Source organism: Clarias gariepinus, chromosome 22, assembly GCF_024256425.1.
Source record: "Clarias gariepinus isolate MV-2021 ecotype Netherlands chromosome 22, CGAR_prim_01v2, whole genome shotgun sequence".
NCBI lineage: Eukaryota > Metazoa > Chordata > Actinopteri > Siluriformes > Clariidae > Clarias > Clarias gariepinus.
The window spans coordinates 1,945,501-1,965,451 of record NC_071121.1 but is presented as its reverse complement, the minus strand read 5'-3'; the positions used below and the strand labels follow the sequence as shown (position 1 = coordinate 1,965,451).

At 38.7% G+C, this 19,951-nt stretch overlaps 1 protein-coding gene across 4 annotated transcripts; it reads left to right on the top strand.

Moving 5' to 3' along the window:
- Nucleotides 1-748: 748 nt before the first annotated feature.
- LOC128510257 (tumor protein p53-inducible nuclear protein 2) lies at nt 749-10,562 on the top strand. 4 transcript variants are annotated; one of them, XM_053482402.1, is made up of 4 exons: nt 749-1,083; nt 6,707-7,063; nt 8,321-8,441; nt 9,732-10,562. In XM_053482402.1, exons 2-4 carry the CDS (start codon nt 6,940-6,942, stop codon nt 9,979-9,981), a joined length of 495 nt encoding a protein of 164 aa, XP_053338377.1. In that variant the 5' UTR covers nt 749-1,083; nt 6,707-6,939; the 3' UTR covers nt 9,982-10,562. The 4 variants fall into 4 exon arrangements, with proteins under 4 accessions (XP_053338377.1, XP_053338376.1, XP_053338375.1 ...); XM_053482401.1 differs by having other exon boundaries at nt 9,729-10,562; XM_053482400.1 differs by having other exon boundaries at nt 7,994-8,441.
- The last annotated feature ends 9,389 nt before the right edge of the window (nt 10,563-19,951 follow it).

The following is a 19,951-nucleotide window of genomic DNA, read 5'->3' as shown; positions in this document are numbered from 1 at the left end:
GGGAGGAAGTCTGGAGCCTTTCCCACGAAATATAGGGCACGAGGTGGGGTACACCCTGGACAGGTTGCCAGTCCGTCACGATTAGTAGTGAATTACTACTATTAGCAGGGCAAACACACACACACACACACACACACACACACACATTCACTCACAGATTTAGAGGAATTTGGGAATGCCAATTCATGGTTTTGAACTGGGGAGGAAACCAGAGTACCCGGAGGAAACCCACCAAACATGGGGAGAACCTGCACACAGACCCTGAGGTACAGTAGGAATCGAACCCATACCCTGGAGGTGTGAGATGACGGTGCTAAACACTAAGCCACTGCGCTGCCCAGCAGTTTCTGAGGGATTTTTTTTTTTTTTTTAAACACAGATAATCTGTCTGGCACTATGATGTTGTTTGGCTAATTGCATTTTTTTTTTCAATTGAATTTTTATTCATATCATATTAACATTAATAACCAGGTGCTCTTTTTAAAGTGCATAGTGAGTGTATTATACTTGAATCACTACTAATACTTATACTACTACTAATAATAATAATAATACTTTACTGAAAAACAAACTCATACTTTCTATAGAACTCATCACTGTAAACACAGGCAGGTTACTGAGAGGTCCCGCCCCTGCCTCGTTGCAACCTTGTGTAACTTCCTGATTGGCTCGGAGACGTGTTGTGGGCGGGAGTAGGGGCGTGGTTCCACGCCTGGTTACGTCACGATCAGCTGTTCTGAGCTTCTACGCTGTGATCCGCGGATCAGCTGGGCGAAGCAATAACATCCAGGACAAAAACAAGACAAACAGATAGATAGATCTAGATATATAAATGCAGCAGAAACCAGGATTTACACGGATACAGACTGCACTCCTGAACATCGTGTGGTTTTAAAGTTTCTTCTAAGAAGAAAGCCTTATTCGTATAATAATATTAATAATTATCATTATTATAAACGTTAGAATAACCCTGGTGCATTAACACTACCTCACAGAAACGCTCCTGATCCTGGGCTTTAACGCTTTTTGTCGTGTTTTTTACTGTTTCGTCCACACGTTTACACGGTGCTCCAGCAAAGGCAGGTAAGATGTTTGGTTGTTTTGTTTCTTTTTTGTCCTTTCTTTGATGTAAATCCTTTGATCTCGTGTATCATATGCATTGATCCTAAAATATGTGTTCGTGCACAAAGTGTGTGAATATTTTTCCCATACATGGATGGATACATCATCTGCTGTCGCTCATTAGGCGTCCATATGCCTTTCATAGCGTTATAACGCGTAATAACCTGCCTTCATTTCACCTATATAACCCTGGATTTAATCCAGTAGCAAAGAAACAGATCCTATTGAAATAGATCCTATTTCAGTTTATTCATCTTGATCTGTCTGCTAGTGTAATGTGAAGGTGTGTGTGTGTGTGTGTGTGTGTGTGTGTGGATTACAGCTCAGATGTAATCCAAGCTATTATTAAGCCTTTTATCTTAGAATAAAACCCCAGCAGTGTCACATTGCACATATAAAAACACTCTTACTTTATATTTATATATTTATTTGTATATAATATGTATATAAATCTATTATTACAGACGTTCTTCTCTCCATCTCTCTCTGTCCTGCCTTTTTTTTCCTCCCCTGAAATGTAAACACTAGGGTTGCTGCAGGAACTGTGCCAGTGTTCTGTATTTTCCTTTTGTTTCTCTGTCTATTAAAATCGATTTTTTTATGTATCTCCTCTATCTCTCATTATTCCAAGCGGTGAATATTTTGCACCGTTTATTTCCCCAAAAACGACACAAAAAAACACAAAAAACAGCGTCCTTTTTCTCTCTCTCTTTTTGTCTTGGGTATTTTTCCGTCCTCTAGCCTCTGGGAGGCGGAGCTTACTGCGCCATTGACGTCAACACTTTGGCCCGCCCCACAAAGCCCCGCCCACAGTTATGTTTTTTGGCTGAATCCCAAATGGCTGCCTTAAGCTCAAGCTGATGGTCTTGCTTATGAAAATGTCCCTTACTGTTAGGATCTATAAGGACAGAAATATGCTTTAAATTCACATAAAAAATATTTTAGAAACTTCAAAGCTTAAAATTAAACTTCAAAGCTATTTAAAGCTGTAACTACATGACTCATATGTTGCAAATTGCTGCTTCTTAATTACACATACTGTAAATGAGGACTAACTCAGCACTTTAACCATGGAGGCTGCTGTCACACACATCTATCTATCTATCTATCTATATATCTATCTATCTTTTTATTCTATCTCATCTTTCCTACTTTAGGTAACGAACAGGCGTGTAAGCATTTCACTGCATATCATACTCTGTATGATTGTGTACGTAACAAAATTTAAATTTGACTTAATTAAAGGAAAGTTTAGCCATCGGTTATAATGTCTACATGTTTAAACAGCATTATAATATTTTCCACTTGTACTTGGATTAAGTGTCTACCTCTTTCTTAACTAAGTTCATGGTTTCTCAGTCTAAAATATGACATAATCTGCTAATAATTTCAACCTGTATTTCTATTTTTATTAAATGTTAAAAGTTTACGCCTCAGGTCTGTGTGTGCAGGGAGTTTGCATGTTCTTCCCTGTGCTTGGTGGGTTTCCTCAGGGTACTCAGTTCAAAGACATGCAGAATAAAGTTAATTGGCATTCCCAAAATGCCCGCAGTATGTGAATGAGCGTGTGTCCATGGTGTACCCCACCTGGGATAGCCTGGTGGGGTACACCATGGGTCCCTGTGGTATAGACGATAAATGACATATCCCTCACATATTCACAACCCTTTATTCTTCATTAATAAATGCTTCATCTTCTTTTTAAATTTTAATTTCAAATTAAAATTTTATTTTCCACATACACAGTCATAAACAGTACGATATGCAGTAAAATGCTTATATGCAGTTTTCCATACAGTTAAAAGTCAGGCAGATTTACTGTATTTCATAGCCACATAAAACAACATAAAAAACATGAATTATTAATGTCAACCACATGGAGCCTAGTGCACTATGTCTCATGGGTTAAAGTGTGGAATTTAGCTCCCTATTGTGTGTAAATGTATATGGTGTACTGTTTCCAGTGTAGAGGTTGAAGGACAGGAGGTGTACTGAAATAGTAACTAATAAAATACAATTACAATATTTGTTCAGCAGAAAGCCTTCTTCTTGCCTTTCGGCTTTGTGTATTGGAATAACATAATACAGTAAGTGTATATGTATAGTGATCTAGTAAAGATAAAGAGACGTTATTGTCATTGTAGTAATACAAAAAAATAGTTTTGTAGCTCTCAGAGATCAGCAACAATGAAGAGAATGTAAAAAAAAAGACAAAAAAGATAAAAATATAAGTAGAACAATATGTACAATGGAATATATGTGCAGTGGGACTTGGATGGTGCAAACAGGTATTATTAATAATCTAGGACCTAGTGTACTTGGGTTCAGTTTGGATTTAGTGCAACTAGGGTTGCCAGTTAGCCATTAGGAAGAATACAGTTAATAAACTGTAACTCAGAAATTAGGAGCCATGTTGAATTCAGGTCCCTATATACAGTAAGTGCACTACTTCATGCAAAATGATATTGTATATAGTACAAACACTGAGTGAACAGTTGCTAGGAGACTAAAACTAAGGACAGAAAATAAAACCAAATTCCAACCACACCTGGTCACTTTTTACGAAGTGAACAAGGTGGAACTTTATGGAATTTCATAGCTTAATTATGTCTATGATGTGATCCTAAACAATTGTAGTGGTGATTAAATTTTTTTTATCATGGCAGACATATTGATATGATATGGTGAGGGAACATTTGTAAGAATGAAAGGTAAAAGCTGTAAGGTTTCTAAATTTTTATTTCAGGACAGTGTGCTTGTGGCAAGCTCTTTATTTATTTATTTTATTTATTTATTTATTTAAGGCAGCACGGTGGCGTTGTGCTTAGCACTGTCACTTTGCACCTCCATGGTCCGGGTTTGAGTCCCGCCTCGGGGTCTGTGTACATGGAGTTTGCATGTTCTCTCCATGCTTGGTGGGTTTCCTCTCGGGTACTTCGGTTTCCTCCCACAGTCCAAAGACATGCAGATTAGGCCAACTGGTGTTCCCAAATTGCCTGTACTGTATGAATGAACGTGTGAGTGTGGCACCCCATCCAGGGTCTACCCCGCCTTGTGCCCTAAGTCTCCTCGAAAAGGCTCCAGACCCAGCATGACCTTGTACACAGGATAAAGAGAGTATGAGACACTGATTTATTTATTTATATTTACTGTATTTTGTTTATAGCTGCTATAACCTACACGGGAACAGGAACTGGCTTGTTTCATAGACATTCAGTAACTATGAATAAACAGAAAGTATTATTTATGCATCATTTCTGTCTGTATGTCTCCTGTTGGCCTTTTAATCAGGACCCTCTAAATTATCTCTCTTCATATCTTGCTAATCTTAGTTTAGGTCTGTGCTCCTTCGTAGTTTTAACCCTGATTAATTCAAATTCATTTAGATCTGAAGCCCCATTAGGCATCAGAGTGTTAGAGGTAAGAAACGGAGACTAAACGGGTGCGCTGAGGCAACTTGATGCAAATTTTGGCAGGGCGAGGCTAGGATTTGTGTGTGACTGGAAAAACATTTAAATTCCTTTTGTGACTGAACAGCTGAGGATCAGTAGTTTTTCTCTAAAACTGGAGTTCTGAACCTGATATGAATATGTGCTTTTCTGATGAATTATTTATAATGTTCAGGCATTCCATTCGATTTAGCGCCACCACCTGGAATATCTGTGCCACTTTCTGTCGGAAAAACTTCTCCTGATTGGCTGTTTTTTTTCTCATAGCTGAAGTGGATTATTCATTTATGAATTCATTTATTCAACATTCATTAAACATTATAATCCATATGCCTACTCTATTCCTTTACCACCAGGACTACAGCGGTGACATGATTTACACACTATTTGCAGTGAATTGTTTTGTTTTTGGTGTTAATATTTAATGTTTTTTAGTAAAGCGTTAATAAAAGAAAGAAAAAGCTAATGATTAAAATGAGTCCCATCACGTCCCTTAAATAAAGGTCCATCAAGTTAAGTCAAAAGAAGCAAATCTGTGACACCATCTTGGTGATTGATCTAAGTCTTGATAGAATCGCACCTTTTTTAACCTTTAATTACTCTAAGACTGTAAAAATAAATAAATAAATCTGTCAAATTCCAGGACTAACCTTTAAGGCCTTATGCACAAAAAACATAAAACCGGATAAACCAGAAAAGCTAATCAATAAAACCCAAAGCTGTAAGATGTTTTCACGTTTTTCATGTCAGATGATCCGTGGAGAAGCTTTCTAAACACCAGACTAACAAGTCATTTGTTGTTACCTGAATATTACACCCATTCGATTAAATGCTTTAATAATCAAACTTACTATAGTGTACTTATGTCCTTTTCTTTTAGCGAGCGAGAGAAAGAGAGAGAGAGAGAGAGAAATCCACAGTTCATGTGTAATACACTGTCAGGTCTAAGAATATTTGAGGAGAAGTGTATCAGTGTGCTTTTCTTATAATAGCATTTGTGTATATCTGATAGTTGAGCACACATTTAGGTGCATGGTGAGTAAAATGTGCTGGTGATAGCTGTGTCCTGTGATTAAAATGTAGCTCCTAAGGAATTGAAAGTATGACATGTTTTAAAGAATACAATTTGTACAAATAAGGAAGTGCACTTGTGTAATCCATGAATAACACTTTGAACATGGACTAGGACCTGGGGCAAAAACACTATAATCATGAGCAATACTCAGACACCATAAACACACCAGAAGCACAACAACACGTAACTATTACACAAGCAAGACTAAGGCACAAAAAAAACATGGAACCGAATTAAACAGAACTAAACAAACTAAAGACGAACGAGGTTGGTGACACATGACTCTCGATGGCTGATGGGAACGGTAATCCAGCTCCTCCATGGTGCTTCCCTGATCCTTTGCTTCATCACATCAAACGACCAGTGATAGGATTTTAACTTTTCCATGATTGTACAGTCTTAGTTATATTGTTCTTTAGGGATCGTTATGAAGGTAAATTGTATAGATAAGAATTTTCAGCTTTCCAAAAAAGGTTCTGTTTTCTTTCAAGTAAGAATCATTGTTGAATCTTTTGAAAAGTTTAAAAATCTCTTGGATATGATAATATCTTTTTAAAAGTTCCATATTTTTATGATCTTCACCAAGTTATCAGTCAAAGAACATCTGGAGTAAAACCTATGCCAAGTTGTCGAATACCGCTTGGATAATGCATTTTCCTTACTTTAAACTACCCCTGTTTCATTTCAGCGTCTGTGTAAATGAGCTACTCCAGAGCCACACCCCTGTAGAGAACAACATAGCTGAGCAACAAGCCTCTTCTTCTTATATGAGGTCACAATAGGGAGGAATCTAATTGGCTTGTGTGCAGTATTGAGGGAAAAATGGAAAAAGGATCTGGGATTTTTTTTCTTGTTTATTTTGTTTGTACACACACAGATACACTTCTGACTGACTCATCTAAATGTCCAAAAATGATTAAAAAAAATAGTTTTGTATAATATCTATCCCTAAATGAAGAGTAATGTATCTCAAAACTCTTATAAAGTGATTTTTTTTTGACAGTTACCTTCCTGTGTTAACATGTTTCTGGTCTTTCCTTCTTTCCTGTGTCTCCTGTAGGCCTTTGCAGTAACAGACGATAAATTTGCACTTCGAGAGTTAATCAACTCTTCCACCAACAAGGGCTTGACAAGCAAAACACACCACTAACAAGCCGTGCTGGTCTTTCACAACCTGCCACAGAAGACCGTCAGCATTACCAACTGTAGAGCCAGTGTCTTTCCAAAACAAATTCCAAGGCAGCTCTCCCTCAGGATACCTAAAATACCTGCCCTTTGACCTCCAAGGCGACCATGTTCCAGCGACTTAGCAACCTGCTGTTCGGAGAGGTGGAGCAAGTTTCCGCCGAGCTCAATGGACCCAAGCCGTGCGTGACCGAAGCGGACGAGGAGGGATGGCTCCTGGTCAGCGTACCCGGTGAGTAGGAGATATCAGTTAATGATAGGAGGTATTAGTTGATTGTGTTTTAAAGGGGGAAAGAGAATGTAATGATGTTTCCCAAACCTCAGCATATTCACCATTTAGTAACATGGATATGGTGAATAGAGTGATTGGTTTGGGACACGCCATCAGCGGGCTGTTGATTGAGATCATCTCATCACTGATCCGTCAGTCCACTCTCAGAAAGGCGGCATATGTAAAAGATGGAAGGGAGGAGACTACTAAGCAGGATTGATGTAAGAAAATTAAGAAAGACAGACTGAAAAGAAAAAAAAGCAGTAGAGTGGTAAAAGAAAATAAAGGAAAGAAAGATGCTAAGAAATAAAAAGACCAATTGAAATAGGTAAATGGAAGAAAAAAGCCAGAAAAGATAAAAAGGAAAGAACAAAAGAAAGAACAATAAAATGATAGGTGTAGCATTTAGTTTCATATTGTTTTAAAGCAAAAAAGATCAAAAGAACAAGATTAAAGAAAGAAAAAACAGAAGAGTCAAAGTGAAAGAAAGAAAGACAGGATGGGTGTAGGAAAGAAAAGAAAGTGTTCAGAACAGAAAGAGATCAAAGAAAAGAATAAAGACTCTCAGAAGAGAGACAATGCTAAATACAACCTCATATTACAAGGCTCATATTATTGTAAAACATCACAGACACTATTCATGACACTAATATTAATATTTTTATGTCTTATGTTGTTTTTCTTTTCTTTTTTAACCTTCTCCCATCTCCCCATTTTGACTCGGTTCCTCCCACTGCTCTGTGTGTTTGTGTGTGTTGACATTTCGCGGCAACCCCGACCTGCATGGCTTTATTTACTGTTGTTACCCCGCCTGCCTTTCCTTCTTCCCACCTTTGCTTTATATCGTCCCCCTCCACCCTGCCTTCCGACCTTCCCTCCCTCCACTATCAGCCGACAGCGACTGTACCAGGTTGGGTGAGGACGGGGCAGAGGTCCCATCGATAGCACAATCTCTTCCACATAGTGAGTGTCAGAAGGTGGAGCCTGAATGTGATACAGCCACTCCGCCCCCCTCTCGTACAGGTGACTCCGCCCCTTTCTCATGCAAACGGCGCAGGACTAGAGCAGGCCGCAGTCAGGCAGCATGTCCTCCCTCGTCTCGTTCCCTTCGCGCCCCGCTTTCCCTCAACTCTCCCTCCCCACTTGGGCCATCTGACTCCGCCCCTTGTGGGTTGGACGAGAGTTGGTTCATCACTCCTCCACCCTGTTTCACTGCAGAGGGAGCGCCAACTGAAGCCAGCCCCATGGAGGACCTGCTCATCGAGCATCCTAGCATGTCTGTCTACGTCTCCTTGTCCAACCTGGACCAGAGTACAACCAACGTGGCCGACACCGCGAGGTAAGGGTTAACGTTATTCCCCAAAAACAACACGTACAATATCATATACAATCAAAATTCAACATTCGTTCATATACAACACACCTCAATGTTGTCCCATGCTTTTCAGTGTCCTCTCATTAACACACACTCTGCTGTAGTTTTGTCCCACATACAGTCTGTTCCAGTTTATATACAACCCAGGTCACAGTTACCCATGTACAGTCTGCTTCAGTGTCCTTTAATATACACGCTGCTTTAAAGGTGCCCAAAATACTGTTTACAGTATTTCAACATCATGTTCTCCCAGATCACACAGACCTATCTCCGCCCCACATACTGTACAGCCCATTCCAGTGTCGTCCCACATACAACCTGCTTCAATACCATCAGATATTTATAACCTGCTTCAGTGTTGTCCCATATCCACTACTTCTATATAAAGTACAATCCACTTCAGTGTCACATCCCATATACAGGTTTTTAGTAAAAATTAGATGTTTTTAATATAATAATGAGATATTATCTTGTTGAAAAAAACTATATTTTCTCATATTAATGAGACATTTTTGATAGTAAACAGATGGTCTTCTTATAATAAGGAGATGTTTATGGGGGAATTTTTCTTCTTGCATGTGGCAATGCTTATAGTACAGTGTTAATACAACATGCACAAAAACAGCAGTGAAATACAACCTGACAAACAAGAAATAGCAGACAGGGGTCAGCACCAGTGACACACACAATACTCGAGGGTAAAGACGATAACAGCACGACTCTGAACTGTAGCAGCTACTCATCCTTTACTTTAAAAACACACACATACACACACACACACAGAGGGAGAAAAAGGAGGGTATAAATAACAAGTGGTAATGAGAAACATGTGTGACTGCAAGGCAAAAGGAAATGAGGGATAGGGGCGAGGGACAGAAAGAGAGAGAGAGAGAGAGAGAGAGTGCAAAAGAAGGTGAAGAGTGAGAGAATCAGGGCAGATATGCCGATGATACTGACTGAGAGATAAAAAGACAAAATGGACAAATTTGTTTAGTAAAAGAGATAGATAGAGAGAGAAAGGGGGAGAGAAGGAAAACATGCAATTAAACAAGTAGAGATTAATTAATAAAGATCAAAAACAGAAAGAAAAAAGAAAGGAAACAATGAGACTGATAATTATTGTAATTAAAAACAAATTTAAGAGGGAAAATAAGAATTTAACAATTAAATAAATAAATGCAAATGTAGAAAAATAAAGAAAGAAATTTAACCAAATCTCTTATTTTTCCGATGTCTCTTTGTTTTTTTCAGCAGGATGTCTGAATCCACCCCAGCCCCTGTTCCCACTCGGCCGGTGCGAGGATCAGCATGTCAGGCAGTTCCGCTTGCCAAAGTGACTCAGGTGGGCCGTGTTCAGAGGGCCAAAGCCCGAGCGGAGCGTCGTCACCTTGCCCGCGGTCGCCTGCAGCGCCAAAACCGTGTCCGCCAGCAGATCCCGCGCCACGTGGCTCACACACGCAACTCCTTCCTCAACCAACCGTGCCAGCGTAACTTCTGCCACTGATCCACTTTGGATCCTGGCATCATCAACATCATCAACATCATCATCATCATCACGTTTACCAATCTCCAAAATCCCACATCACTTAGCATACCATGTCTTCAGCGTTCTTCACCAAAGCTCTTATTTTATGTTAGTATTTTTATGTTATTCCAGTTACAAGCAGGAATATTTTTAGCTTACCTGCTTAAAACCCATCTGTTAGAGTAGAAATATTTGTTTTTTCAGTTAGTCGATTAGCAAAGCGCTGTTTCAAATAGTCTCGCTGTTGTCTCAAAGATGCCGGCTTACAATCAGCAATCTCAAACGCAGATAAAAGTGAGAATGGCTCATATGAAAAACTAGCAAAGATTTTGTGAGTCAAAATAAGAAATATAGCAGAACTGAGATAAAACAGTGAAACAGTGGAAGAAACCAAAACAAGGGTCTGAGGCCATATTATCATCATTTATTTGCTTCAATTTGTGTTGGAAAAGTCCAGTTTTCTCCATTCTCCATTATTTGTCCAATATTTTGTGATTTCTTTAAGATTAAAAAGCACTGAAAATACCGTAGAGGTTAACATACATGTTAAGAAAGAGAGAGAGAGAGAGAGAGGATATGCTATGCTAGCTTCTTGTTTCTGAAAGGGAGAAAAAAGGCTTTAACAACACAGAATGACAAAGTAAGTAGATGAAGGTGAAAGTGAGGACAAAACAGATTAAAGAGTGTGAATGTTAATGAGGGGAATTGAAGAGGGTGTAAATAAGTAAGTATCGTAGCCCACAGCATTACCGTAGCACTTTAAAGGGGAAAAAATACCAACCTACAGTAGATTAATCATTCAGATTTGAGTCAATTAATTTCTTGCTTTTATATGTTAATTCAAGGAAATTGTAGGTTGAGTTTAGCCTTTTAATGCGTCCCACACTTTTGGGTGAGTTTAAGGTTAAGTAAAGGAAGCAGTGACTGGTTACTCCAACTGGTCAAATTTTCAGTTTGACCCGATTTTATTGTCACAAGTAAAAATTGCTCAGTAAAATAACTACTTGGCAGTTAGTTTAAATTTGCGTGACATTACAACATTATTAACAGTTTATTTGATGCTTTTTTATGCTTTTATGATCAAAGGCAAGGTAAAAAAAAAAAATGAAAAAAAAGGAAAATAGTTTAAATGTAGTTTAAAACTGTTAAAATATTTTAGCTCATTGCACCAAAAATATTATATAAAGATCCAAAAAAGATTAATCCATATTATCAGAATCCTTCTATAAACGTATATTTCTAAAAAAGTAAGTTTATAGTACAGTATAGCTAACTTGCTAATAATCTAAGCTACCAGCAATGCATAATATTTAAGTCAACATATAAAAAAAAATTTATAAATGAAATTTACCTGAGAAAATATAAAGTAGTTTAAAAAACACAACATGAGCATGTTTTTATAAAATAAGATAATATAAACAAAATAAAAACAAAGATGTTATTCATAATAAAACCTTACTAGCAGCAGTTATGGCTAGTTACTTTTTTATTTTTCATGCTAGCAATGTACTGTATGTAATGTTGAATCGTCGGTGCAGAGTAGCGACTACAGCTAAAGATATTCATGTTGAATCACACAAGTTTCAGGCATTTTGTCCATTACTCTACACTGGTCCACTACTCTACTGCTTATGTATCGGTAATAAACCATAAATAAATATCCAGCCCAGAACGAGGAGTATAAACCCATCTCTATTAGCAATATTTTTCAGATCCAGTGTGAGGGTGCTGTGGGTTACAGGGTGTGATGGTTTATAGAAGGTGTAGGATAAGAATAATGGAACTGCATTGCCACCTATAGGAGATACCAAGTATATAAATAATAAATGACACAAGAAATCGATAGTCTTAACGTCTCGACTTAAATCTGGTGTCAGGAAGGGGATGCAAACACAACTCAGCTGTTGCAATCATGTTACACCTCTAGGTGGCGAAGCAGTTTTCTTTAGGATACGGTATAGAAAATGACTCTTTATTGTGTTTTGTTGTGTTAAGTATAAATTATGTTTTTTTCTAAAGACATCTCAGACCCTTGATCTTCTATTCCATGCTCAGAGTCAGATACAAAAGATTGCAAAAAGATTTTAATCCATGACGTAAGACAGAATTAATAAATTATTCTCAGTAATCCGTTCTAGTGAGCAAAGAGTGACGAGCGATGAATGTTACTGGGACAAGCTGGCGTTCTTGTTTACTTAGACAAGGCAAGACATGGGAACTCTCTAATGTAGCTAGATTTTTAAAAATCACTCTATTGTCGGGAGATCGCAAGCTCGATCCTGTTCCCTCGGCTCGAAGCAAAGAGAACAAATTTGGTCATAAGTCAGAGGGGCTGAGAAAGAGAGCAGATACATGGCACTTCCCTCTGAATCGATAAGCTGCCCCGTGATGTAGCATCAATATTCTACATTTACATTTTGGGCATTTTGGCAGACGCACTTATCTAGAGCGATTTACATTTACCTTATGAAATCTGGTAAGAATAAAGAGGAAGCGTGTGCTACTGTCACCGTTTTTGGTCATTTGAGAACCAGCTAGTAGTAGGTGCAAATGACCAAATTGGAAGAAAACATGGTTTCAATAAAAGCAATAGAGCCGCCAAATTTCTGTTCTAAGTGAGGTGGAATGAAGCCATGTGATTTCAGGTATCCAAGATGGCCGCCTCTATACTATTACAACTATGTTGTATGCACATGTTAACTGCCTACATTAACAGCATGTGAAGGGATCTTTGTGTAAGTGTCAGTGTTAGCAGGACAGCTGTAACACACACAATCACGCGTGTAACACACACAATCACACGTGTCCACGTACAGAATCCATCCACCTCCATCACTCAGTGTTATTTTTCCTCCGTGGGATCCGCCGCGTCACGCTCTGACTCACGTGTGTATCACGTATCGATGCTGATTAGATTAACTATGGTGCTGAACATGTAAAATCTGACTGTTTGTAAAATGCGACTTGGATGTACGTTTGCACTGTCTTACATTTAATTGTGAATTGAGGTTGTTGTTTTGTTTTCGTTTATAACTGTGTGCAATTCAATCCGTTTCATTTTGAACATCGTTACAGACGAGAGGGTGATGTTGATGTGCATGAGTTGGGAAAGCCAACTATTTGAAATGATTCACATTCATGATGTATATAGATAGAACACGCAGCTCTTTACAGTACAGTGTTCGAGTGATGTGAGTTTGACCTGAATGATGTCATCGTTTCTTAGAACTATCTTTACAACAAAGCTAAGCTGAACACATAGAATGCAGTTTGTTTGTGTGTGTGTGTGTAATCCCCCCCCCCCCCCAACACACACACACACTCCCTCCCCAATTAAAATATAAGGTGTGTGTTTGTTGATTAACATTATTTTGGAAATGATGGTGCACCTAAAAAAATTCCACTTCTGATACTTTTACTATATTATACCTGCATGTAGAGAACTATTTAGTTTAAACCTGATCGCTAAATAGAGATTGCCTGTGGTATCAGCGTGATGTAACATACACACACAAATCACTATTAGCTAAACTAATATATTTATATACGCTACTACTTTGCCCCATCATATTTAATTTCTTATAATAATTTCTTTCTTTGATGGATGAATGTTAGAGGTGGGTCTTTCAGGACATCTTATCAAACTAGGGCTCTTCCTGTCCAGGTAACAAGCTGGTGTTGGGGCAATGTTGGGCTCAAAGTAATTTTGTCCATTTGGGCTGATATTTAAATCAATTTTGTCAATGTTGGGAAAATGCCGTCCATTTTTCGTAGCCCAATATTTGGCGGTGGTGTTGGATGATTGTTGGATGGCACTGTTGGCCCAAAATTGGATCCTTGTGGTTGATAGATCTTCATCCTTTTTATAAGCAATCATTAGCCATCGGGTCAGCCCTGGATACCAACATCATTTTCTTTACCAAGGCCCGCTTTTAGCCAACATTAAATGCAGTGTTGTTGGAACCTCACAGTAGACGAGTGTTATGAAAGTTTCGCCTTTGCCAACATTAAGTGCAATATTGTAGAGGCCCAACATATCAAGCTCAAAATATACACCGAGTAATCACCACTTTGCTACCCGGGTGTGTTCTCTGACCGAGTGTCTCCTTTATCAGTGTGGTGCTTCTCACCAACTCTGCCATCCATACAGAGGTGATGTTACATCCTACATGGCAGTTAAACCTATTTGAAGTTACCACCTCATCCACCTTCGACAAACATCCATTACTGTTTATTACCTTCTATTTTTAACCCTTCACCACGTTCTGACGTTCTTTCCTCTTGTCTCTTATTATAATTATTTTTTAGTTTTCCTGTGTGTGTGTGTATGTATGAGTAATGAAATGTGTGTGATTATTAGGAACCAGTGTGTTACACCTCAGGACAGCTTGGGGTTTACTTGACTGTGTAGCTTGTGTGATGATGTGAGAACTTAGACAGGGCAGGTAAAGAAAAAAAATAAAAAAAGAAACAAACTTGAGAAACAAACTCATAAATGAACTAAAAATATATAGATATAAACGTGCTTGTATTTTTCCTTATGATTAGATGCTAATTTTATTTTATTCACTGTTCATGTTCACGATTTATTATATTGTGAAAAACTAAGGGGGTGGATGATCAAACAGCAAGACTGCACTCTTCTGTTTGCTTTTTGCGCCCTGAAACTATGGCAGCTTTTTCAAATGTAGGGGTTTACTACCTTCATGGGGGGTATCCTCTCTGAAACGTACACCCCCTTTCAAAAAAAATAAATAATAAAATAATAAAGTACAAATAGATTGTATTAAAAGGGAATAATGTATCTGGTATCTATGGTGATTGTGCCTTTCACTATTCTGCATGTTTTTTTGTTTTGTTTAGGTTTTTTTTTTGTTTTTTTTGGTGATTTAGCTGACTTTTATATCCTGTCTGTGTGGGCTCTGGTCCGTACGTAGAGACCTATGCAAAATACAAGGAAAATTCCACAATCCATTCAGAAATGCAGGTACCAGGAAAAAAAAACAAAATAAAAAAAACCTCTCAGGATGAAACCTGAATTTTGTCTTTTTTTTTTAACCAGAATCGTTCAAGGACGTTCAAGTCAAACCAAGACTTTCTGGTGAATGAAGGCGTAAAAGTGATTGACATTTACAGAACACTTCAGGCAGAGTACGGTGATGAGACTCTTAAACAGTGCAAACGTTGTAAAGATGGCCGTACGTCCGTGGATGATGATCTGCAGTTGAACATTCAGCGAGTGGAACACCTGATCCTTGAAAATCGATGTCGCCAACTTGCGTAAGAGACGCACGTGTCTATGGGAACTGTACACACACTTATTCACCAACATCACTTGTACATAACAGAAACTCAAATCAGCTGGACATGAGTTGCCACATCCTCCGTACAGTCCTGACTGTAAAAAGAGTTCCTGGGAGGCTGGCGTTTCAGGCATGAAGCAGGCTGTCTGATCATGGCTCCGGCGTACTGAGAAGACTTTCTACTTTGATGATGTCCAAGCTCTAGTGAAACACTCGGATAGGTGCATAAGTGTAGCAGGGGATTATATAGAGACATAAAGGGAGTTTTTAGAATTCTACACAATCAGGAATCCCACTTTGACTTGAACGTCCCGTGTATGTTTTTAGAAAACCGCATGATATGGAAAACCCTGAGCTATTAAATAATGGGGTTTCCATAATACAAAAAATAATAATTTGATGATTTATATACTTATAACTCATAATATCCAAACACAAAAATCACAAACATTAAAATGCAAAAAGAAAATTAAACATAAACTAGAACAAAGAAGTGTTCACAAAAAATGGACATTTTTTAAACAAACTATGAATAAAAAAAATGAATAATTATGTTATACGGGCTGATATATAATTAAAAATTAATTTACAATTTAAAAAAATCTACCTTTATTATTATTAGTAGTAGTAATACTAGTATCAGCATGATGAATGCATGTACAGGACTTTATTTAAACCAAGCAAAACACAATGAAGCAACACTAAGCATAAACATGCCCACTCGCCTCTTGTAACACAATAAAATCTAGTCAAAGAAATTCACATAGCAGGCATAACAGGACGCAGGTGAGGTACAGTGCATTTTATTCTAAAATGGATTAAATTCATTTTTTCACTCAGAATTCTACACACAACACCCCATAATGACAACATGAAAAACGTTTACTTGAGATTTTTGCAAATGTATTAAAAATAAAAAAATTGAGAAAGCACATGTACATAAGTATTCACAGCGTTTGCCATGAAGCTCAAAACTGAGCTCAGGTGCATCTTGTTTCCCCATATCATCCTGTTTCCCCTCATCATCCTTGAGATGTCTATATAAAGTCCCACAGTTGACAGTTCATGTCAGAGCATGAACCAAGCATAAAGTCAAAGGAATTGTCTGTAGACCTCCGAGACAGAATTATGACGAAAGATTTCTGCTGCTTTAAAGGTCCCAATGAGCACAGTGGCCTTAATCATCCGTAAGTGGAAGAAGTGCAAAGCCATTTATTTGTATGTATATCCCATGTCATGTGTTTATGTTGCTGATTTTTTTTACCTGGGACACACAGTATAACATTCAGGTTTTCTCTGTACATTGGTCAGAAATCGCTCTTTAAATGATATCTTAACATTTCGTACATTGGAGGACCAGAAACCTGTCTCTTTTCTGTCTGTCTGTATGTCTGTCCAGACAGATTTTATTGCAGCATCACGCAAAACTGGCTTTACAGGATTTACTAAATCTTCTGCAGTCCTTAGATTTCTGCCTAAAGTTTAACCTGCACCATAAGTCAAATCAAAATGTAAAGTAAAAGTGATGTTATGAACAGTTATGTGCCAGATTTAGTAATCTACTTTAAAATAAACTACTAATGCGCTACTCGCTCAATGTAAACAAACACCTGCACCAATAGATATTAATTAGAAAATTTTCACTTTTGCTGAAATAACAGTGCTGAAGTGGTATAAGTTAATTTAAATGCGCAGGACATTTTCAAAGACAAAACTTAAGATACTCAACCCTACAGAATGTTATTTCTTTGTATTAACAAAGACAGCGCTATCCGCTGAGGTGGGCTCCTTCCGCTTGGGTGAGCTCACAAACGCCCCAATTGGCTGTAGAGCCGTGATTAATGTGGAAGTACCTCTCATCCCTCCCCTCTGAGAGAGCTCGGCCAATCAGCTCTCTCTAGACCTCCGGCTGCGAGAGGTTACAGCATCACCCGGTAATCGAACTCGTGATCTCCAGATGATAGGGTTAACCCCTCTAGGAGTTATTCCTTACAGACACAGACACACACTGATACACTACAGGCAATTTGGAAACAGCAATCAGGTTATACTGCATGTCTTTAGCATGTAGGAGAAAACCAGCTTACTCACAGGGAGAATATGAACTCTGAGGCTAGAACCACTGACGTAGAGGTGACAATGCTAACCGCTAAACCCCCCATGAAGCCATATTATACAGATTTAAATGATTACAGAAATATATTTTTTTCACTGCTTTTTCTCTTTACATGCTCCCTCTGAGCAACATAACTCGTAAGCATGGTAATAGTTTTCACTGTTATGCTGAGGCCACAGTTAAATATCTCAACAAAAACAGACGAGAAAAAACAGCTTACTAAAGTTGAGCAAAGTGTGAAGGACATAAGAGACTAGATGTTTATTAACTTTCTTCTGCTTAATCCTGATAAGACAGAAGTTCTAGTCATAGGACCGCATGCAGCTAGAAGTAAGCTTTTCTAATCACACTGTAACTTTAGATGGCCTTTCTGTTCCATCGAGTGCAACAGTGAAAGACCTCGGTGTGATTATAGATTCCAGCCTTTAATTTGAAGCTCATGTAGATATGTAATATTACCAGGAATATATTGTTACTGAAGGATGCAGAAAAATTTGTTAATGCTTTTATCACCTCTGGGTTGGACTATTGTAATGCCTTAATGTCTGGTTATTTAACTAGGTACATTAACAAGCTTTAGTTAGTCCAGAATACAGCAGCAAGTGTCCTCACTAGGACCAGAAGATACGAGCACATCACACCAAATGGTCTCGCGCCGCAGTATCTAAGTGAACTGCTAGTGTCTTATGATCCGCCACGCTTACTTTGATCAAAGGATGCAGGCTGCTTGTCAATACCGCGTATTATAAAAACTACAGCAGGGGACGGAGCTTTTTTACAAAGCCCCAAGTCTATGGAATAGCCTTTCAAATAAGGTTCGGGACTCAGACACAGTCTCAGTGTTTAAGTCTAGGCTAAAAACCTATTTATTTAGCAATTTTGTAAATAGATTTGCCTTAGATAAAGGAGCAGATCTGGGGGACTCATGGGCATAAGAGTATTACGGTGAACTGGTATGTTTAGATGGTGTCCTCCCCACTCTCACTGATCACACAGGTTTGTTGATGGTAGAATCACTGGTTGCTTTACATTCCAGTTCCCCCTCATGTCTGTGTTTTCTTCTGGCTCTCTCTTTTAGGTATGATGTCAGAGTTAGTCCTGCCGGAGTCTTTGCTTGCGCTCTGCACTAAATATACATTCTCTTTATACATTGTGTGACTGTGACAATACCTCTTCCCTTCCCTCTCTTCTCCCCCCTCCCTTTCTCTCTGTCGAGCGACAAATGTCGCTCCTGAGCTGCCAGTGGTCCAGACCCCTTCTGCCCTCTGGACCTGTCTGACCTGTCCTGATGCTCTGCTTCTAGTTGGGAGTTCTCATCACGTGGGCGCCCATGTGGTCTGTTTGGGAAACGTGTGGTGACTGGGGACAGGTCTTTTTACCATGAAGACGGTCCTGAACTCAGCTGATGCAGACAGCTGTTCTCTAAGGACTTGTGACTGCAGTCGCTCGATATGGTCGCTCGACTGATAGTCGCTGCTATAACCCAACTGAGGATGGGTTCCCTGTTGAGTCTGGTTCCTCTTAAGGTGTCTTTCTATTGCCATCTCAGGGAGTTTTCCCTCAGCACTGTCGCCCTTGTCTTGTTCATCAGGGACAATTTGATAATTTCGATTCATACACATTTCCATAATTTTCTTTTAATTGTGTAAAGCAGCTTTGCGACAATGACAATTATTAAAAGCGGTATACAAATAAAATTTAATTGAAATTAATTTAATATTTTTCACCAACTGTCGCTATGTAAGGCACTGAAAACACTTTTGCGTGGGGTTTAGTGAACACCAAAGTGGCACTAAAACCTTTTTAATTTTAGTTCAAAAGTTTAACTTCTTTTTAGTTTGATTAAAAAGTGTTGAGTGCCACTTTACACTCACTTACTGTCTATACTGTTTTATTCTGTACAGGATTAAGGGGGCCTAGAAGCATATCCCAGGAGACTTAAGGCAGGGTACACGCAGGACAGGGTGCCAATCCATCACACATACACACTACGGGCAATTTGGGAATGCCAATTAGCCTAATATGTAGGGCTTTGGACTGTGAGACGGAACTGGAGTACCGGAGAGCTTACTACACTGCTTACACCAAGGACGAGAAGAGCATGCAAACTCCACACACACTCAAGATGGGAATCAAAACCTCGAGGCTGGCGGTGCAAGGTGACCGGAATAACCACATCACCCCTGCCCCACCCCCCACCTGCCCGCCAGCCACTTTACATCCCTCTTTTAAGGTTCCTGTTTCTTACACAGAAGTTCTAATTCCTAGTCACGTGACTTCATACACATTTTGAAAGCTATTGTGAGACACTTGTGTATTAAAAAAAACCTCCATTCTTTTTTTCTTTGTTCCCTTTTTTTTAAAATGTGTCCTGTTATTCCGGTTTTCCTGCATGAAAGATGTAAATTAATGTAAAATAAACTCATAAAATTTTACAGTAACGCCTCTGGTAGTTGTTAGCCTCCCAGGGCAGGTTTGCACCGCGCATGCGCAGTACGTTCACGCCCGCACCTGAGGATGATGATGATGA